The sequence below is a fragment of the Oryzias latipes genome, chromosome 9 (genome assembly GCF_002234675.1).
Source record: "Oryzias latipes chromosome 9, ASM223467v1".
In the NCBI taxonomy this organism is placed as follows: Eukaryota; Metazoa; Chordata; class Actinopteri; order Beloniformes; family Adrianichthyidae; genus Oryzias; species Oryzias latipes.
Window position 1 is genome coordinate 29243359 of NC_019867.2, and position 22545 is coordinate 29265903.

Below are 22545 nucleotides of genomic sequence, written 5' to 3' on the forward strand. Positions count from 1 at the left end.
CACTCAAAAAGTCACGAAAGCATAATTCTGGTTCATCAACCTCTGCTCTTTCGGTTTTGTTTACACTCTTAAAAATCAAAGTAATCGGTCATCGCAGACAACCCAGCTGGAAGACGCCACCTTATGTCTGCATCAGGAAAATTAAGCGCTGTAACGTGTTGGTAAACAGCAGAGTTGTAGTTCAGGGAGTTTCTTTAGAGGCGTGAATCAAATGACGTTGAAAAGTTATGTTGACATAAGTCAAAGTGTGTTATCCTGGTGTCCTTGCTCAAATGGTGACACGTGAATGACTAAGTGCACAGCGTTGGAGTCTGATCTCCTCCACAAACCAGGAGCGACGAAAAATGAATTCCTCTGCAGCGACTCAAAAATGGCTGCACATTTACAAAGAACTAGCCATCCATCCTCTTAACCTGCTATATCCCTTTCGGAGTCAGTCGGTTGCTGGAGCAACTCCTGGCTACTGTTTGGCAAAGGCAGGATTCATACAGCATGGTCACTAGTTTGTGCAATCACTCACACAGGCACACTTTAGAGTGACCCATCGATCTATGAAGCATGTTTTTGGAGTGTGGGAGGAAGCTGAAGTGCCTGGAGAAAACCCACAGCAATATTCAAACTCCAGGTTTCAACTGGGAATTGAACCAGGGCCCTGTGACTGTGAGTGAAGAGAGCGCCAAAAACTGTACCACTGTGCAGCTCTAGTAAGAACGATGCTACACTATGCAGACCTCTGTGTTGAACTGAAGAGGGACTTCAAAGCCGCATGTTTGTCAAACTCTAAACTTCATCTGCATCGCAGTGAACAACTAACCCACAAAAAGAATAGATGTTGAAACTAATATACCAATTCAACAAGAATCAATGAAGACCTCCGTGTGTTTGTGTTGTGCGTTTGCCTTGAGGCTGCATGTGTGACGTTGTTTGGAGAAACACAACCACAGCACGAGGTTGCTGCATGCTGAATGCAAACAGAGCAGATGCCCTTTGAAACGCAAACACAAACCGGATGATCGCAAACTCTGTTATTCAGGCCAAAACATAAAAATGGAAAGGCTTCCCCTGCAATTCACCTCTGAGTTGCGGGCGAGATCGTTGGCTCAGAGCAACCCACCACAACTTCCCGTAACTGAGGGCTCTGTGTTTACACGCTCTCCCACTAGCTTACAGCCCCTCACAACCTCAACCTGACATTAGCGGTGCAACAAAAACGATGATCAATCAGAGTCACCATCAGGTCAGCTACCATGGAAACACCTCAAACCAGGAACCTCTTTATTTCTTTTCTGGGTTTAGGCTCTGATTCAACAAGCAAGAATCATAACTCTGACCTGCTGCCCCAAATCTGTAACCTTTGCTCAGATGTTGACCTCGTCATCACTTTCGCTGCAGGAATACAGACAGGGGAGAAACTTTTAAAACATGTTTGTTTGAGAAAACATCAAAAGTTCCATTAGTACACTTCTCCATTAGAAACAGGAATGCCTTATAAGGTCAGAGGTCAGGCCAGGAGGCTGCACACTGCCACATTCCAGAAAAAAACATCTTCAATCTGTCGCCCATTTTAGAGTCATTCATCGAGTGGTTCATTTCTCAGGAAGTAAAAAAACAACAAAGACGGGAAGATTATAAACAAAAAACATCTGAAATTCCCCTAAGCACATTAAGGTTTCTCCCCTAAATATGTCCATGAAGGTTGTCATTCACCCAACTTAAGTCTTTAAGTTGAATCATGACATCCATCTGTTTTCTCAGCCTGCTGAATCCCTTTTGGGGTTGCAGGGCTGCTGGAGCCTATCCCAGGTACTGCTTGATGCAAGCAGTGAACAGGTCACCAGTCCTTTGCAGAACCACACACCTAAGGACGATTTAGAGACATGAATGGATCTATGACCGTGGAAGGGAAGTTGTGGAAGTTCCTGGAGATGAGAACATGGAAGCTCTTCACAGAAAGAACCCAGCTGGGATTTGAACCTTCCTGCTATGAGGCAAGAGTTCACCGTTCACCCTAGTGGCTTCTTGTTGCTGCGTTGAATTGCCCTTAAAACCTGCAGTTACTGAACTTAGTGGTAAAGGGGGCCCCCTGGTGTACCAGGCAGTGGCCTTCAACGTCTGGTTCCACAATAACCAAAAAAATAAATACGTGTATTGACTGAGTGATAGGCGCTTGAAAGACTCATGGCCCAAACCCAGTTTTCCCATGATGCCGCATTCTAATCGGTGTCTGGAGGGCTGTGCTCACCAGGTTCTCCTCGGGTTCTCAAAAAGGACAGATAGATGGTGGATCTTCAGATGAACGGTTTGCAAAGGAAGAAGACAAAGACTTGTTTAAGACTTTGCCTGCCACAGGTCCAACTACATCAGGTTTTCATGACTCAGTATTTAGTTTTTTTAACTACATTGGTTAGCATTTTAAATGGTTCAAATATTTTTTAAAAAAACTGAAAGCAAGGATCCAATTAGTCATTAACCATGTGATCTGTTTACTGAAGCGTTGTGTCTATTCATCAGGGCTGGTTAGTCTTTTCTGTGAGAATAAAGTATTTTAACAGATTAACAGCTTTATCCAGTCTTCAAGACGCTAATTATTTGGATACAAATCTGCTGTTTGTTTAGAACTTGATTGACTAGAGGAACAAAATGATTAATTCACTAAGTAAGTTACTGTGACAGCACAAACAACTTATTTATAGTCAAAAGAACTCAAACTTTATGATTTGGTAAAATAATATCCAGTTCAAAGGATCTTCAAAGCAGAAACAAATTATTACCAAAAAATCCAGAAAATGTATTTATTCATCTTTAGGGGGTAAAAATAGTGGCAGACTGGAGAACTTACCCCGCCTTCACCCAACAGCAGCTGGGATAGGCCCCAGCAACCCGGGAACCCCAAAAGGGATTGAGTGGGTTTAGTAGATGGATGGAATAACAATACAGTATGTTTTTCTGAAAGGCTTCTTTGCTCAGAAAGGATTTGAAAGGAAAACTATAATTTCAAGGAAAAATGTAAATGTATTGTATACAAGGCACGCACAACCAAAAAACGGTTTTGTGTCCACGTGTGGAGTAAGGCTGTAGAACAGAAATGATATGTATATTTACAAAACACAAGTAATCATCTGTAAAACATTTATGAATATGAATTTGAATTGTTTGGGGGGGGGGGGGGCTCTTGATTGTGTTGGGGAAAAGTCTTAACCAAATGAGTTTCAGTGCATGATTGTTTCAATGTGTACATTTATCTGTATGTGTAATTACATGTGTATATGGATATCTGAATGTGTACTCATTAGAGAGGGAACAGGGCTATAATATATAGTAGGGTGGGGTTGGGGGGTTAGTAATATATTTGGTCAAGGGTATGGGGGGAGAATTTACAAGGCTTGTAATTCTTTTGACTCCCTTTTGGATGTTTTTTTCCTTTTTTTCTTTTCCTTTTTTTCTTTATATGTCCTAAAAAAGAAAAGTCCTCATATCATATCAAGAATGAGTCCAGAGTCGGTCAAAGCATTTTTTCTTCTCTCTCTGTGCTGCAGGTTCATTGAGGTTCTGTCACTGAACCGTACAGGGATGCAGTCACGTTTGTCTCAGAATTAGTCTGATCCTCATTTATGTCGTTTTTGCTTTAATCAATTCACTCTAGAGAAATGCAGATTCTTTTTTTTTTGTCTGTGGAGCCAGGAAGAGAGAACATTTATTGTTGCTTTTTTTGTATTTTAACATCCACTTCAAGTGGTTGTGAATTAGGAGAAGACAAAAAATGTTTGTGTCAGATAGCAGTGACGTAGGTGCAACAGCCAGCTGGCCATGTGCTTCCTGCTCCGCTCCATTCTGATGCTTCCATTTCCAGACAGATCGTTCCATGTATGTCTTTGTTTTCTTTATCCGAGTTAGGATCAGTGTGGCTGGTTACCTAGAATAGTTTTGTTGCACCAGTAATGTTAGGTTGGGGTTGGGAGGAGCTGTAAGTGTAAGCTAGCTCGAGGGTATGTGAACAAAGGGATGATGGGAAATGAGGACAGGCTTACCCTGCCCCAATAGTCCCACCCACATCTCAGAGGGAATTTCTAATGAACTCCTGCCGCTCTGCCGAACCGATATCCTAGAAAACTACGGTTTTAAGCTAAAAACTGCATCATGATGACTAAAAGACCACTGGTGTTGTATTTGAACAAATTGAACAAATTGGTTAATTACTGCATAAAAAATATTTGCTGTACTCCTATCAATTCATTTTAAGCATTTCATGTTCTGCAGTGTGTCTTTAAAATTTTTTTTCAATGTATTTATTTTGTTGGTAAATTTTATTCATTTTTAAATTAATATTTTATTTATTCGTCACTATTTTGTTCAACAGGATTTTTTATATTTGTACATTTATTCCTCTTCTTGATTCGTTTCAGCCTTTTTTAAGTGAATTCTGATTTTCCAGTTTTTTTTTCTTTAAGGACCTAACATTTTTGTTCTATTGTGTTTTCTTAAAACCAAACTTAATTTGTTGATAAATGTTTTTTTTAATCATTCATGCATTTTTACTTGGTCAATTCATTATAAAAGTCCACACAGCAAGAATTTGTGACAAAAAAAACTAGGTCTAAATGATTTCCAAGAATGATTATGAGAAACCCTGAGACTCAACAAAAACAGCTTTTCTTTGTCTGGAAGGAGCCGCTGCGGGCCGCACAGCGCCCCCTGCGGCCGCTCAGTGCATGACAGTATCCTCAGAAAGGATGAGGAGCGTTTTTTTTTATCTCAGCGTTTAATAAAGTCTCCTCTCCTCAGGAGAAAGATTAACAACAAAACAGACTCAGCAGCGCCGCCTTGTGACGGTGGAGTGCTTTAAACAAGAGTTGAGAAACCTGGAACAAATTGGGAGAAAAACAAAACTTAAAACTAAAGATCACGTTTTATAACAACCATAAAGATTTAACAGTCAGATGTAAACATAAATGTTTTTGTCAGTTTGTTCCTGTTTGTGTTTCTGCTGCGCTTTTGTTTGTTCTGCAGAAGCTGCAGTTGAAGCTCCTCCACGCATCTGCTGGGGACGCGCAGGCCCGCCGGATCCCGCAGACCCGGTGCGGGCTGCCTCACTGCGGCTGCGGGGCTCACGATGACCTGAATGCTGATTATCCCGGAGATCAACAAAGGAAACGAGGGGAGGTGAGATGAACCGTTTCCTGAGAGCGGAGGAGAGCGGAGGCCCGCTGACGGACTGCAGGGAGCTGTCACCCAACCACACCTCCTCTTCCTCAATCTCCATCCCCACCACCTCCTCCTCCTCCTCCTCCTCCTCCTCCTCCTCTTCCTCCTCCACCGCCGCTCGCTCATCAGACGCGGCCTTGCCTTTGCTCCAGACCCGGGGACCGAACGGCGGCGGCGGGTCGGAGTCGAGGAAAGCCGCGCTTACACGCCGAACCGGCCAGGAGGAAGGAGAAGAGGCGGAGGCGGCGGGCGGTTCCGCGGCTGCGTCGGCGCGCTCCGGGCTCGCTGAGCCGCGTCCGGGAGCTCAAGGACGCGGCGGCGCAGAAGGTCTGGAGATGATCTCAGCGGTCAGCAGGGATGCGGATGGCGGCAGCAGCAACAACGGCATCTCGGAGGTGGCCGCGGCCGCTCCCGCCGCGTGCGCCAAAGGCAAGGAGGAGAGGAAGGGGAAGAACGTGATCCGGGGCTGGAAGAGGGAGAGAGACAGGGAGAGGGACCGGGAGCGGGACGCCGCCGCTCCTCCTGCCCGCACCAGGAAGGAGAAGCCCGGCGATGGCCCGTCTCCTCCTCCCTCCGTCTTCCTCCCGTCGTCCGCCCAGTTCGAGCATCCTCTGTGCCGGGACGGGCCCGCGCAGAGCCGCTGCGGGGCGCCGGGGGACAGCGGCGGCTGCGGGGGGGCCACGCAGGACTGTGGACTTAAGAGCGGCGCTATTGTTGTGCGGCGGCAGCTGGACGACACGCCGGCCGCCAAGAAACACCGAGGAGCCGACAAGGTAAGACCAGCACGCACACGCGTGCGCGCGGCAACATTCTGACAGGAGATGGAGGCCACAAAGAAGGATGGATGCACGCGGCTGAGCGCGTGCCACATGTTTATTTCCTTTTGTTGTGCTGCTGTCATTGTTCTCGGCAAACTCTTCATTTTTCTTCAGCTTTATTTTGGAGAGAACATGAATCATTGAGGAGGAAGGATCTTATTATTTGTTCTTTAATCTTTATGATGCAGCTTTGTCCTGCTGCTAGTCTAACATTTAAATGTAAAAATGTGCAGAATTGCCACGCAGACGTCTGCAGGTCAACACTGAAGGCGGAGGCTGCCTTTAAATTCTTCCTAGAAGTCGGAATTTCCGAGTTCAAGGTCGAACATTTGAATGGGACGCGCTCCATTGCCTTTAGCCTGCAAAGGTGAACTTTTGACTGACTTCACACCTGAGCGGAGTTTTTCCTGTTCAACAGCACAAACCAAAACAGACAGAGGATCCGTATTTTGAGTCTCTGATCCTGAAAAGTAAACCTGATGCTTTGATTTCCAAAGCACTTCAAAATAAAAACACGAATCATGAGATTAAAGCAGAGAAAGTGCTGTTCTTTTCACATTCTAGTATTTATGTCTGATTTCAGATGAATAAAGCTGTCACCAAGTGTAGAAGTAACTCACTTTCTCCACATTACAGCAGCTACTCTGAATTTATATTTTATGGGATTTTTCTCATTTGCATCATCGATGAATGAATGAATGAATGAATGAATGAATGAATGAATGAATGAATGAATGAATGAAACTGTATTTCTAGCACTTGACGCCATCAGGGTAGCAACATAATTTTCAATAAAAGATATAAAAAGAAAATTTAAAATTAAGCAGATCAAGAATAACAAGAATCAAAAACCTGCAACCTGGTTCGAGCAACAGGCAACAAAACCAAGCAAGAAAAATGTGCCTTTGCACCATTTGTGATCCTAAAGAGATCTTGTAATTATAAACATGGCTGCTGTTAGTAATACCTAATGAGACTATAGAAAAAAATTTTTTTTTTCTATTTCAACTTCTTGCACAAGTTCAGGGGGAAATGAAAGGGAACAGAAAGAAGAAAGCTTGGTTAACTGTTCATTTTTGCGATAAGAAAATGTCAGATAAAAAACAAACAAACAGATGATGTGGCAGTATTTAAACCTGGAGTTGGACCTCCTCAGCCAATCAGGTGCTCCGGACAATTTGGGCTCCAATCATTACTTTTGAGTTGTTGATTAACAGAATTATTTTTTTAAAACAAACTAATGAAATAGGGCTGGACAAAAATGATGGTACCCATAACTTAATATTTTGTTGCACAACCTTTTGAGGCAATCACTGCAATGAAACGGTTTCTGTATTTGTCAATGAGCCTTCTGCACCTGTCCACAGGTATTTTGGCCCACTCCTCATGAGCAAACTGCTCCAGTTGTCTCAGGTTTGATGGGTGTCTTTTCCAAATGGCATGTTTCAGCTCCTTCCACAGGTGTTCAGTGGGATTCAGATCTGGGCTCATAGAAGGTCACTTCAGAATAGTCCAAGGCTTTTCTCTGAGCCATTCTTGGTTTTTTTTTGGCTGTGTGTTTTTGGATCATTGTCCTGTTGGAAGACCCATGACCTGCGACTGAGACCAAGCTTTCTGACACTAGGCAGCACATTTTTATCCAGAATGCCTTGATAATCTGGAGATTTCATTTTACCTTGCACAACTTCAAGACACCCTGTGCCAGATGCAGCAGAGCAGCCCCAAAACAGAACTGAGCCTCCTCCATGTTTCACAGTATGGACAGTGTTCTTTTGGTTGGATGCTTCAGTTTTGAGTCTATGAACATAGAGCTGATGTGCCTTACCAAAATGCTCCAGTTTGGTCTCATCTGTCATTTTCCTAGACGCGTTGTCAACATGCATTTTTGCAAATTCCAGTCTGGCTTTTTTATGATTTCCTTTCAACAGTGGTGTTCTCCTTGGTCGTCTCCCATGAAGTCCGCTCTGGCTCAAACAATGATGAATGGTGCGATCTGACATTGATGTACCTTGATCTAGGAGTTCACCTTTAATGTCTTTGGAGGTTGTTCTGGGCTCTATGGATACAGTTCCAACTATTCGTCTCCTCAATTTGTCATCAATTTTCCTCTTCTGGCCACGTCCAGGGAGGTTGGCTACTGTCCCGTGGGTCTTAAACTGCTGAATAATATGTGCCACTGTCGTCACACGAACTTCAAGCTGCTTAGAGATGGTTTAATAGCCTTTACCTTTGCGATGGACGTCTATAATTTTGTTTCTAATGTCCTGGGACAAGTCTCTCCTTGGCTTTCTGTTGTCCATGTTCAGTGTGGTTCACACCTTTTCACCAAACAGCAACGTGACTATTTGTCTCCCTTTAAATAGGCAGACTGACTGATTATGGGTTTGAAAACAGCTGTGATGTCAGTTAAAGGACAAGTAATGGCTGATTTTGATTATTTAATTTTCAATAAATTTTAATTTATTGTTACTTTTGAACTTTTCAAGTCATTTCAGGGGGCATTGTGGACTTTCTTTCTACCAACAATTTTGTCCACCACTGTAAATTTGTTTGTGGTTTACATTAGAGTATTTGGTTTAAATAATCCAGAATATCCTAGACCCTGACAATTTTGGTCTTATTTCTAATTTTCTAAGTTGTACCTGGAATTAAGCAACAACGTTCATCTTTTTTATTTTTGAAGCAGTTCTTTTTCGAAGGTGATTTGTAATTTGATTTCTTTAATTGATTGTTTTAGACTGCTCCATATCTTGAATCCTTGAATGGAAACACATTTGTCTTTTGTTCTTGGGCTCAATCCGGTTGGTCAATGAGGTGAAGGGCTCCATCCGGTTGGTTAATGAGGTGAAGGGCTCCATCCGGTTGGTCAATGAGATGAAGGGCTCCATCCGGTTGGTCAATGAGGTGAAGGGGCTCAATCCGGTTGGTCAATGAGGTGAAGGGGCTCAATCCGGTTGGTCAATGAGGTGAAGGGCTCCTTCCGGTTGGTCAATGAGATGAAGGGCTCCATCCGGTTGGTCAATGAGGTGAAGGGGCTCAATCCGGTTGGTCAATGAGGTGAAGGGCTCCATCCGGTTGGTCAATGAGGTGAAGGGCTCCTTCCGGTTGGTCAATGAGGTGAAGGGCTCCTTCCGGTTGGTCAATGAGGTGAAGGGCTCCATCCGGTTGGTCAATGAGATGAAGGGCTCAATCTGGTTGGTCAATGAGGTGAAGGGCTCCTTCCGGTTGGTCAATGAGGTGAAGGGGCTCAATCCAGTTGGTCAATGAGGTGAAGGGCTCAATCCGGTTGGTCAATGAGGTGAAGGGGCTCAATCCGGTTGGTCAATGAGGTGAAGGGCTCCTTCCGGTTGGTCAATGAGATGAAGGGCTCCATCTGGTTGGTCAATGAGGTGAAGGGGCTCAATCCGGTTGGTCAATGAGCTCCATCCGGTGGTCAAATGCGTACAGGCTCTCTTTGATTAAAGATGCCATGAGATGTATTTGAGATGTATTTGAGATGAGATGTATGTACAGTATTTGCCCAGTTGTAACATCTTCTAGTTTGCCCTCACCAAAGAAATGTATGTTTAAAGTTGAAAAATACCCTCAGTGGCAGTGTGACAGACTGAGTAAAAACAGCACCTCGTCTTTTGAGCATCTTCTTCTTTGTCTTTCAGCTGCTTCCTGTTGGGATCACTGCAGCAAATCACCTTTCCAATGTAATCGTCTCCTCTGCATCCTCCTCACTCACACCATCCACCCTCATGTCCTCCTTCTCTACATTTATAGATGATCCTATGCCCTATCTGACCCAAAGGCTTTTCACTTCATGTTCCTATTTAAAATCCCACACATTTAGTCTCTCTGCCTAAATACAAACATTTCACATTTTAAGACTATTTGAGGTAAAAAAAGAGGAATTAGCCTTTTTGTTTTAATATTTTTAAATCATTTGCTCCAGAATTAAACATTTTCCTTTTTGTGGTAACTGTGTTTTTCCATAAAACCTTCTTGACTAAGATCTGCAATTCAGCACTGACTTTGCAGTATGCAATGTTGAGGTTTGCTAGATGTCAAATCTTTGACTTCTTTGTTCTTTATTGTGGCAGAAGACATGCCTGTCACATTGTTTTAAATAAGTACTCCCAGAGAGACTGTGGAGCAAGATGGAGGGAGGTAAAGTGAGGACAGGGTGAAGGAATGGAAATGACAGCAGAGGACAAAATGATGGTGGAGGGAGGATGTTCAGGAGGATTTTTTTTCTACATCAGAATCTGCAGCAGGCAGAAGAAGCAGTAGATTTAAAAGCAGGCATTAGCCCAGTCTGTGGAGACGGAACGTCACATCCTGACATCCTGAACCTGAATTGTCTTATTTTGTGTGGACTAATGGCTGCAGCTTTAGTCTCAGAAACGTATAAATAGAATTATCTTTTTTATGACATTCAAGGGAAGTTAGATATTTCTTCTGGGAGCTTCAAAGATCCACTCCAATGAAAATTGTGTTTTTAGGATTTTTTTTTAGCATGATCTTGTGGCACTTTTTTGAGGATAGAGAACATATTGTCATGGTGCCTGTCGGGCTCCTCCCCCTCCAACACTGCCAGCCATGCTTTCTAATCATCTCCAGCTGACACCACTCATCTCATCTACCTGCTGCTTAAAAGGAGACCCAACGCATCAGTTCAACGCCAGTTCGTTAACCTCTATGGTGACTAGTCTGGTCTCATGTCATGCTAAGTCTCGCTATTGTCCTAGTCCTCGTTTTGATACTAACTCTGATCTCCCGCTCCAGGAAACCCTCGTCACGACACGAGAGACGTCAGTAGGAGCCTCGGATCCCTCCACAGCAGCCCACCGGACCACGTCTTCCACGCGGACAGCGTCCGTACCTCCAGCCTCGCCACTAGCCACAGCTGCCTCGGAACCGACGTCAACACCTCAGTACTCCCAGGAATCAAAATAAACTTCTGCTTACCTGTCACTACCAGTCTCGCTCTCTCTGGGTTCCAGCATCTGGGTCCTCCCGCTTGGAAAATCATGACAGAACGAACTGGCCCTACCCCGGACCCAGCTGACCCGGAAGGACTACGTTTCGCCGTCAGTCAACAGGGCATCGCCCTGGGCCGCCAAGCCGACGCCTTGTCCCAAATCACTGCCGCCCAGCAGGAACTTTTTCGACGGCTAGACGGACTCACGCAAACCTTGATGGACGTTTCAGGGCAGTTAGCTTCGCCGGCTACCGCGGCATCACTTCCGGCCCCCGGTAACATCGTCACTTCCGCCTCCGGCTCGTCACCAGAGAACTTCCGCATACAGCCGGAGCCGTTTTTCGGCGATGTAGATGCCTGTGGCGGATTCCTCCTCCAGTGCCGCCTTCTCTTCCAACAAGCGCCAAGGTACTATCTATCCGATCACAGCAGGATAACCCTTATCGTTAACTCACTTCGTAGCAAAGCCCTACAGTGGGCTCAGGCTTTCCTAGCGGTCAACCCCATCACTCACCTCACTTTCGAACGTTTCATTACTGAATTCCAACTGGTTTTTGACCAACCCAAGAAACAGGAGGAAGCTACACGTAAGCTACTAGCCTTAAAACAACGCAACCGTCCTGTTTCTGACCATATCATTGATTTCAGAATTCTGGCGGTGGAAGCCGGGTGGTCAGATCCAGCGCTAAAGGGAGTGTTCTACCAGTCCCTCAACGAGAACATAAAGGATCATCTGTGTACGCAGCCCGAGACCAATACTTTTGAGGAGCTCGTCACAGCCGCCCTCCGCTCCGACGCTCGTCTGCGGGAACGACACCGCGAAAGACCCCCTCCATCTCGCAAGAGTCCGGCCCTGCCCACGCAGTATGCTTCACAGCAATTCGCTTCTGGTTCCCCTCCCGAGGTCCGTCATAGCCAGACGGATGAACCGATGCAGGTGGGACACTCCAGGCTCACTCCTGAAGAACGTCAGAGACGTCGGGAAGAAGGTGCGTGTTTCTATTGCGGCAAGATTGGACACCAGGTTAATCAATGTAGGGCCCGGTTAAACTCCGGAGCCCCCCGCTAGAAGACAGGCCGCGGGTGGCTGCTGTTGACTCTGCTTCCAAAGCCTTCCTCCACTTACCTGTCAAACTCGTTCACGTTACCGCAATCATAGAGTTACGGGCCTTAATCGACTCCGGGGCAGAACAAAGTTTAATAGATCACAGCCTTGTTTCTCGTCTAGGTCTATCCACGGAGAAACTTCAGGCCCCCGTTAAAGCTACTGGGTTGGGTGGTCAACTTCTGTCCATTATTACTCACTGCACCGAACCTGTTCAGCTTATCACTTCTGGGAACCACAGAGAAGTCATTCGTTTTTTTGTTACTCACTCTCCTCAAAATTCGGTCGTGTTGGGGTCCTCTTGGCTTCAACAACACAACCCCCAATTCGACTGGAGCCGCCACACTCTATCTAAGTGGAGTGATTATTGCCTTGCCAATTGCCTTAAATCGGCCGTTCCTGCTATTGGCAAACCCTCCGTTATTGAGCCTGAGAAGGTAGACTTATCTCACGTACCCGAATGCTACCATGACTTACGTGCTGTTTTTAGCAAAGCTAAAGCTAACTCTCTACCTCCTCACCGGCCGTACGACTGCTCCATCAATTTATTGGAGGGTGCCTCGCTTCCCAAAGGTAATCTGTTTAACCTATCTGGTCCCGAGAAAGCAGCTATGGAGAATTACATCCATGAGGCACTTTCTTCGGGACACATTCGACCTTCCTCCTCTCCCGTTGGCGCCGGTTTCTTCTTTGTTCAAAAGAAAGATAAGACCCTGCGCCCGTGTATAGATTACCGTGGACTCAACCAGATCACCATCAAGGACAAATACTCCCTTCCTCTAATCTCCTCCGTATTTGATTCCATTCGAGAAGCTCGTATTTTCTCCAAATTGGACTTGCGGAACGCTTACCACCTCGTCCGGGTCAAAGAAGGAGACGAGTGGAAAACCGCTTTCAATACTCCCTTAGGGCACTACGAGTACCTTGTGATGCCATTTGGGCTCACCAACGCCCCCGCTGTTTTTCAGCGCCTTGTGAATGACGTACTGCGCGACTTCATCAACCGCTTTGTATTTGTTTATCTCGATGATATCCTCATTTATTCCACTGACCCGGTTCAACATCAGGAACATGTCCGTTTGGTGCTTCAGAGACTTTCTGAAAATCAGTTATTCGTCAAAGCCGAGAAATGTCAATTCCACTCCTCTGTCATCCCCTTCCTTGGTTATATTTTCGGGGCAGGTTGTATTCGTCCCGACCCTGCTAAAATTGAGGCTGTTTCCTCATGGGAGCCACCCTCCTCTCGTAAAAAACTTCAGCAGTTCCTTGGTTTCGCCAATTTCTATCGCAGGTTTATCAGGAACTATAGTGCCATCGCGGCCCCCCTCACTCAACTCACGTCCATTACTAGGGCTTATGTTTGGAATGACGTGGCTCAGAGCGCTTTCGATACCCTCAAAAGACTGTTCGTGTCAGCCCCCATTCTCATCCAACCGGACACTACCAGACAGTTCGTGCTCGAGGTGGATGCTTCAGACTCTGGCGTTGGGGCCGTGCTCTCGCAGCGTGAGGAAAAGACTGACAAACTAAAACCATGCGCCTTCTTCTCCAAAAAACTCACGCCGGCAGAGCGCAACTATGACGTGGGCAACCGGGAACTCCTAGCAATCAAGTTGGCTATTGAAGAGTGGCGTCATTGGCTGGAGGGAGCGGTCCATCCCTTTATCGTCTGGACGGACCACAGGAACCTTGCGTACTTACGATCTGCCAAGAGACTGAATTCTCGCCAGGCTCGGTGGTGTCTGTTTTTCGATCGGTTCAACTTTGTCATAACCTACAGACCTGGAAGCCGCAACGTAAAGCCAGACGCCCTCTCCAGGATGTACTCTTCTACTGACAGTCAGGACACCACCTACACCAGCATCATCCCCGACACCTGCATCATAGGACACTTAACTTGGGACATTGAAACCAAGGTACTGCAGGCTCAAGGTGAGGAACCTAACCATCCTGCCCCTCCCGCTGGGACCCTGTATGTACCTTCATCCCTCAGGTCTGAGGCTATAACTTGGGCTCATACATCTCGAGTAGCGTGCCATGGAGGCATAGCGAGAACTCTCAGCCTACTCCGTCGCCGTTTTTTCTGGCCCTCCATGGGAAAAGACGTCAAGGAATACGTCGCGGCCTGTACCACCTGTGCTCGCTCCAAATCCTCATCTTCTCCGCCATCTGGTCTGCTCCATCCGCTGTCCACTCCTAGTCGCCCGTGGTCTCATATTGCGGTCGATTTCGTCACCGGACTACCCCCCTCTCAGGGTAATTCCGTCGTCCTTACTGTTATCGACCGTTTCTCTAAGTTTGTACATTTCATTCCCCTGTCCCAGCTCCCCTCCGCCGCAGAAACTGCTGAGGTTCTGGTCCAGGTTGTCTTTCGCCACCATGGGATCCCCTCGGATATCGTGTCGGACCGAGGGCCCCAATTCGTGTCCCAAGTGTGGAAGGCCTTCTGTTCCGCCTTGGGTGCCACTGTCAGCCTCACCTCAGGGTACCACCCTCAATCAAATGGACAGGCTGAAAGGGCCAATCAGGAGCTTGAGACATCCCTCCGTTGTCTGGCCGATCGAAACTCCATGGACTGGTCAAAATACCTTGTGTGGGTCGAATATGCGCATAACACCCATCCCTCCTCTGCCACAGGTCTTTCTCCGTTCGAGGCCGCCCTCGGGTACCCACCACCCTTGTTTCCATCCCACGAACTGGATCTGGCTGTACCCTCCGTGCAGGACCATCTCCGGAGGTGCCAGGATGTTTGGCAGCACGCAAAGGCCTCCCTCCTTCGTGCTAAAGAGGTCTATTGCCGATCAGCCAATCGCCGCAGGGTGGTGGGACCCACCTACCAACCAGGTCAGAGGGTGTGGTTGTCCTCACGGAATATTCCGATTCAGGCTACTTCTCGTAAACTGGCTCCTCGTTACATTGGGCCCTACGTCATTGATAAAATCATTAACCCCACCTGTGTCCGTCTTCGGCTCCCGGCGGCCCTCAAGGTCCACCCTTCATTCCACATCTCGCAGATCAAGCCAGTTATGGACAGCACGCTTTGCCCGCCTTCCGCTTCCCCTCCACCCGCCCGGCTCATCGACGGCGCCCCCGCCTACACGGCCTCTCGTGTCCTGGATGTCCGCCGCCGGGGTCGTGGCCGTCAGTTCTTGGTGGATTGGGAGGGTTACGGTCCGGAGGAGCGCTCTTGGGTCTCCCGCTCCCTCATTCTGGACCGTTCCCTCATTGACGACTTCTTTCACGCTCACCCGGATCGGCGTCCCGGACCGCCTGGAGGCGGTCGTTGAGGGGGGGGTACTGTCATGGTGCCTGTCGGGCTCCTCCCCCTCCAACACTGCCAGCCATGCTTTCTAATCATCTCCAGCTGACACCACTCATCTCATCTACCTGCTGCTTAAAAGGAGACCCAACGCATCAGTTCAACGCCAGTTCGTTAACCTCTATGGTGACTAGTCTGGTCTCATGTCATGCTAAGTCTCGCTATTGTCCTAGTCCTCGTTTTGATACTAACTCTGATCTCCCGCTCCAGGAAACCCTCGTCACGACACGAGAGACGTCAGTAGGAGCCTCGGATCCCTCCACAGCAGCCCACCGGACCACGTCTTCCACGCGGACCGCGTCCGTACCTCCAGCCTCGCCACTAGCCACAGCTGCCTCGGAACCGACGTCAACACCTCAGTACTCCCAGGAATCAAAATAAACTTCTGCTTACCTGTCACTACCAGTCTCGCTCTCTCTGGGTTCCAGCATCTGGGTCCTCCCGCTTGGAAAATCATGACACATATATTAAGAAAATGAAGATTAAAATTGCATTTCTGAGTGTTTCTTTATTTAAATCGTGTTGAATCAGGATCAGACGAAAAAATACTGATCGTAGTATGATGCTGGAAGCTCCCTGCTCCGCTCCATTCTGATGCATCCGTTTACAAACAAAAAGATCCATGTAGGTTTTTGTTTTCCTCTTCCGAGCGGGAATCGGGATCAACAGCGCTGGATAGCTCCAACATTTCCCGCCATTTTTGCTGCACAGCTAATGTCAGCTTGGGGTTGTTGGGGGCTGTAAGTTATAGTTAAAGAAACTGTACACAGATCGGTGAGGGGAAAGGGGGGGGCATTTCCCCTCACAACTCAGAGGTGATTTTTTAATGAACTGCTGCTGCTCTGCAGAAACTATGTCCGAGAAAAAAACAGAGGTATTTGATTTTAGCTCAAAACTGCATCATTGGTTGAATCCTGCAAAGTATTCAACCCAATGTTTTCCTGCATCTCTTTCTAGTATCTTCTGCCATTTTTTGTCACTTAACTCCTTCTCTTTTTCACCTATTTTAACCATTCAACTATTAAAATGTTCAGCTTTTTCCAGCTGTGACTTTTGTCCTTCAAATCCTTGAACTTTTTAAGATATTCCAGGATTTCCAGGATTTTTGCCTCCATTGAAGAACATGGGGAATCCTTGGTGCAGAAGTTCGATACCCGGTGCTGGCATTTTTCAGAAAATACATTTTTTGTTATTGTGCTGTTATCACTTTATTTATGGTTGACTTTGATCATTTCTTTATTTAGCTTTTTTTAAATGTTTTGCCAATTATTATCCTGTAAGTTTCAGTTTCATTCAGAAATATAGAATTCAAACCTGCATTTTCTTCTGGACATGCAGCTCCTAGTTTTAAGTAAAAGACCATTGGGAACGCTTTAACAATAGATCAGAAGATGATTGCAGTGGGACTTTAATGTACAATGTTAAGGGAAGAAAAAGAAAAGAGAGCCGGTTTAGCTCGTGCTGGTTTGCGGCGCCTTCCGTCTGTGAAACCAGGGTTCGACTCCGGGCTGCTCCCTCTTCCCTTCTCTACCTCTGCCGGTTCCAAGCCCGGTTTGAGAAGGTTGCGTCAGGAAGGGCATCCGGCGTAAAACATTGCCAAATCTACCATGCGACTCGTTCGCTGTGGCGACCCCTGATGGGAGAAGCCGAAAGTGGAAGAAGAGTTAAGGGAAGAAAAACCAAAAACAGATTTGGACACGAGTCACATCGGTTTTCTTGGCAGTGATGTCTTTGCCCGATCTGATCCGGAAGGCAGATTTCTGCTGCATGTCCTGCAGGTGTTTTGTTCTGGAGAGCCGCACATCTGGTTGATGCTTCCTTCCAGTTGGTTTCGGATTGGTGAAGCAGCCTTTTCAGGGAACACCATTTGAGGATTAATGAGACGTGGAGCTTTTTCACATTTGTCTTCATCAGGTCCCACTCCAGCACTGAAACTCTGCTTTCTCATCTGGCAGCAGAAGTGAGAGCAGGAACCCCCCCTCCTGTCAGAACATTCGTCTCTGCTGCCTCCATCCTTCAACTCTTGGATCTGATTAAGCTTATTGTTTATGGACTCTGCAGCGTTTATTCATATCTAAGGAAAACTGTTTCTGTTTGTCTGATTCGCTTGAAATGTTGGAACTAGATTGATCTGTAAATTCCGCTTTACACGCTCTGCGTTTGATGTCATTCAGGGATGTACTGACTAATCATGTTAATATCAGCTGTGATGGTCTCTTAAAATCAGAACTTGATGCCATCCAACATTGATTTTGCAATAATAAAAACATTTGCATGTTAAACCCGAGTGGTATAGAAGCTGAAGTGGCTCCAGACTTATTGAAGCAACAACAAATTTGTAGACACATTAAAACACATTTAATTCATAATAGGAAATCCCAATTTTTTAATTGCTTATAAAACTTAATTGTACTTTAAATTTAACATTAGATAAAGGTAAATATGCTGCAGGAGGATGATCCTATGTATTTTATTACAACTTGTATTGCTTCTGTCAAAGTAAAACAGATTCTGGCTTGTCTTTGCAATTGTATGCAAATAACTGTAGTGTATTTATACACAGTAAAACCATAAACAAAGTACAGACTTTCAGATAAACACCAAAGTACAATTATAGGCTAATAGATTGCACAAGGATACAAGATACTTTAAGCCCCGCACACCTAATGTTCACATTTTACATTACTGAAAAAAGCTAAATGATAAAAAAAAAATTATTTTCAAAAAATTCTTATTATCACAGGTGTGAGGGTGGGGTGAGGTCCTGCTTGCTGTGGGGGCCTGCATTTCCTGCATAAGAGCAATATGTCAGCCGTGTTAATAAAAGGAGCAGCTCTCTCTGCCTTCATTCGGTTATTCAAACAGCTCCTCAGTTGTGGTTCAGCAATCTGAACACCGTCCTTTTCCAGCTGTGATTGATGAACGTTCCCTGACTGAATCAATGTGACTCCATCCTTCACCTGACTGGAGGAAAACATGCTCGCTGCTTTGGTTCTGAAGAAGCACAGTCAATAATAAAGAAGAAAATAAAAAGAAAAAATGAACAGTTTCCAAAAATACCTCCTAATTAGGCCTGCACAATATACCGCAAATTTATCATTATCGCGACATTAAGCTGTGCAATATGCATACCGCAAAAAACAGCGAAAATCGCAATAAATGGTTACCTTAAATGTGCTTAAACAATCTCATGGCAGCTTGAAATATTGAACAAATGAAAGAAATTCCTTTATGCATTTAACCAATCGGAAGGACCCGTTTACGTTGTTGATCAATCAGATGAGCCCTTTTATGTTTGATGTTTGCCTGCTACGTCGACGAGGGTCATTTGGAGTCTAATTTTTAAACTGTTGCAGTGAACACGGAAATTATGTCTTTGGTTGTTTTACTATTTGTTTATATACCGCGAATTATATCGTTATCGCAATATTAATCACCAATATCGCATATCGCGAGTTTTCCTCATATCGTGCAGCCCTACTCCTAATCTTTTATTTTGGCTGCCAGTTTGGAGATAACTCAAATTTAGTTCAAGTTAATTCATTTTACATTCTTTATTGCTGTTTGAGAGGCAAAGTGTCTCAAGGAAACACAGGAATTCTTCTGATTACTGTGAGGATTACATGCCATGCTTTCACACTGAGTTAACAGATTACAGTCATAGCCAATCAGATCATTACTCTATGAATATAATGAAATTCAGCTCCTCTTTCTCAGTCAGAAGGTGTTTCCTGTCGTCTCACGTTAATGTTGGGAAGAATTTTGATTCTAATTTGTCTCATTTTGTTAATGTTGGGAATGATGATGTGAAGTGGCTGACTTTAGAATTAAACTGTTGGAATTTGTCATCAAATAAAGCAAAAGGAAACCTAAATGCTACTTTTTGGTTTGAACCAAAGAATAGTTTGAATATACAGAATAATAACATTTGGGCTTTTCTTTTATTTTTCAATAACTAAGAAAAACTAAACTGCATCCCTGAAAGTTACACATTGGTTACCCTGCTGCGTTTGTCATTCCTCGATGTGTGCAGATGTCCGTCGAGGGTTTCAGCCGACAGGTCTTTACGTGAATTCGGTTTTAAGAGTTTCAAACTTTTTGGTCTGTTGTGATTTACGCAGTTCATGCATACTAGTTTACATAGTTTATAGACATTTATTACATGAATTATACGCAATTATGTGTGATTCTTGAAAGTGGATACGCAAATTCGTGGTTTTCCACGACGATTTGATGTCTGTCTAACAGACTTATTGTGGTTGTACCACTTGTGTTTAACTTTTATGTTGTGTACATATCAAGTTAAAATTACATAACTGACGCACTAATCACTAAGAATTTGCATATAAACAGCACAATAATCAGTCACGGTTCATACATTCATTGGCGTGAGGGGTCTTTTAATGAACCGATCTTTCACCCCTGCAGCAGTCTCTCTCTCGCCCCCATCCGGCTCGTCCGATGTTAAGGTCTATCACAGAGCGAGCTCTATGTGGAAGGGGGCTGGGTACGGCGGGTGTGGATGCCACTCTAGATGCGGACTTACAAATGTTGTGGACCAGGGGAATCCAACAGTTTAAACACGGCAAAGCATGGCGAGGGCCCATGGCGAGACCTGACCATGGTGCTGACACGATGTGATTTCTGCTCTGAATGTTTGTTCATACTTCTTCCGTGGTTTTAACATGGTTCATTCGTGATACAGCTGTGAAAATTTCACATAAAGAAACACAACTTTTTTCACTTTTCCCATGTATCTTCAGGTATGAACAATTTTCATCCGTGCAATATGTGTTCATAGCTGCAGTGAAACATGGCCTTTAAAGTTTTTTAAATGAGATTTTACCACGATAATGGAAACGTCTTTGGTATCAAAAGAAAGAAAACGTTTTTGACTCATTGGTGACTGCTTTGGACCTGATAAACAGTGTTTCTGCACTGGTCTGATCTGCATTAAGGTTCATTTAGTCAGATAGTCCATTCTGTGTTGTTGTCTGAAAGCTTTGCTGAACTCTGGTATGGTTCACCTCAGTGTGAATGCAGATGGACTTTCTCCAGAAAAAAAAGAAAACTAAAGAGAATGAATGATGTGAGCTCTTTGCATTAGAAACATAAAAAGCATCCCATTGTCTGATGGGTTCACTGTTGTAGGGAAGAGTTTCAGGTATTTAATAATACATGAAAGTCAGGGATCCAGGGGGACAGGTTTTTCCCTGAATACCAAACCGACTATCAGCTCACTGATAACAACTAATTGAGCAACAGTCAACTAACAAATCCACTAATTGATTAATCAAAACAGTGTTTGTTCCGCACTACAGGGCGCACTGGATTATGAAGCACTCCGTCAATCAATGGTTGACTTTTGAAAATATGTCATAAGGCGCACCGAACTATAGAGCGCAATGAGCGAGACAAAAGAAAAAAGTCTGTCAGTCAGTAAGATTTTTCTGGTCTGCGCCAATGACTGGGAAGGAGCCAGTGCTCACCAGAGATGGCGGCAACACTTCCACAGAGCATGTTTCTGAAAGGATGGAGACTTCTGTCAATGGTTGAAGAGGATGGTTTTAAAGACGTGATTGGGGAGCTGCACTCTGGCTACCACCTAAGTCCCGTTTGCAAACTAATGGAGGAATTAGTTTGTAATGTTTTACTGTTCACTAATTGCAATAACCTTAAACTTTTTCTGTGGAAAGTTAAGACAATGATTTAGTGCAGGAATCAGGAACATTATCTTTTTCCAGGTGAAGTTCATAACCTATTAATGTAAAATTCCAATTTCTGTTAATGCGCCATTCATCAAGCATTGACAGTACCATACATGATGTGAGCCTCCACACACTGAGAAGCAGCCCTATCACCTTTTGTAAAAAAAAAATAGCCCATCACTTTACAGAAACAATAATCCTTGACTGATCGACTAATAAAATAACCGTCAGTGACAGCCCTACTATTTCTCATAAACTCGTAAAGCAACTTCACAACGCCAAGTTCATGTTTCGGTGTTGCATGTCTTGCTACTGAGACTCAGGCTGTCGTTTCCTTGACAACGAGATGCTCCAGAGTCTGGTTGTGATTGGCAGAAGCTCCTGTCAGTCTGGATCCCGGCTGGAGACGTGATTCTAAAACGTCAAAAACTCTCTGCTCCTCACAGGATTCAGCTTATTCAGGTTTTCACAGAGTCACATGAACGAGGCCTGTGGAGGCTCAAGCCAGCGGGATTTTAACAGGCCCGGTTGCCATGGCGACTTTCACAGTGTTAGGTGGGTTCAGCGTGCCTTGTGATCTGGGTGTGAAGCAAATCTGAATCTTTAATAAGTCGTTCCAAAGATTTACAGAGTTTTCTTCTTGTTTGGATTTCTTTTTTATACCTCAGCTCAATTCCCACAGACTGACACCAAGGGGGGGTTAAAAAAGATGTAATTAATGAAATATATGGATCTGTTTTCCTTTGAAGCATTGCTGCCAATCAACAGCTTTTCTGTAAGATCTGAACCTTTTTTCCTTTGTTCAGTTTAACTACTGATGGACAAGCCTTTTTGTAAAACATCAGATCTAATAGCAAAAATAAATCCATATTTAATAAAGTCATGAATCTGGTAATGAACCTCAAAACATTACTTGAATTGATTCAAGAATTTGGAAGAATATTCATTCTCATTTAAAGTTTGAAGGTAAACTGCACAGGATGAATCAATGACACCAAATGCATGTTAAAAAACAGAAGTATTTGCAAACATTTGCACAAAATATCAAACTTTCTGGTCACCAGTGGGTGTGTGACTCACGCCTGTAACATCTGACACTCAGTGACGTTCTGGGAGTTTGGAGGAACCTCGTGAACTGAGGTAGAACAGCCATCAGAGCTAAAACTGACTTTTCAGGTCGACAATATTGTTGCAGGAGAGGCCGGTTCTGTCCAAGACGACACCGAGAAGATAAAGGTCGGGCCCGACGGTCATAAAGTCTGGAAATTTTCAACAACATTTGCACATCTGACTGTGAAATATAAACATCCAGCTCTCGAGGATCAAACGGCTCTGTTTTATCAGGGCCCTGCAGGCTCTCTGAGATGCACACAAATGTTTCCTGTGCACTGACAATATGAGGCGCCCACGGCAAATGCAAATGT

At 44.9% G+C, this 22545-nt stretch overlaps 1 protein-coding gene and 2 long non-coding RNA genes across 9 annotated transcripts in view; all 3 read left to right on the top strand.

The window, feature by feature from the left end:
• Nucleotides 1-5020: 5020 nt before the first annotated feature.
• znf608 (zinc finger protein 608) overlaps nucleotides 5021-22545 on the top strand; it is an 86960-nt gene continuing 69435 nt past the window's right edge. For all 7 annotated transcript variants that reach the window (XR_002873900.1, XR_002290912.2, XR_002290911.2 and 4 more), the window contains exon 1: nucleotides 5021-5975. Coding sequence is in view for 3 of the 7 variants with exons in the window: in XM_011479675.3 (XP_011477977.3) it covers nucleotides 5166-5975 (810 nt within the window). In the remaining 4 variants the exon portion in view is untranslated. The remainder of the gene's footprint in view (nucleotides 5976-22545) is intronic.
• Nucleotides 10562-10982, top strand: LOC110015660. Its single transcript, XR_002290915.1, has 2 exons — nucleotides 10562-10709; nucleotides 10794-10982. It is a non-coding gene; the product is annotated as an uncharacterized LOC110015660 (long non-coding RNA).
• Nucleotides 15213-15812, top strand: LOC111947935. The gene is made up of 2 exons (XR_002873904.1): nucleotides 15213-15539; nucleotides 15624-15812. It is a non-coding gene; the product is annotated as an uncharacterized LOC111947935 (long non-coding RNA).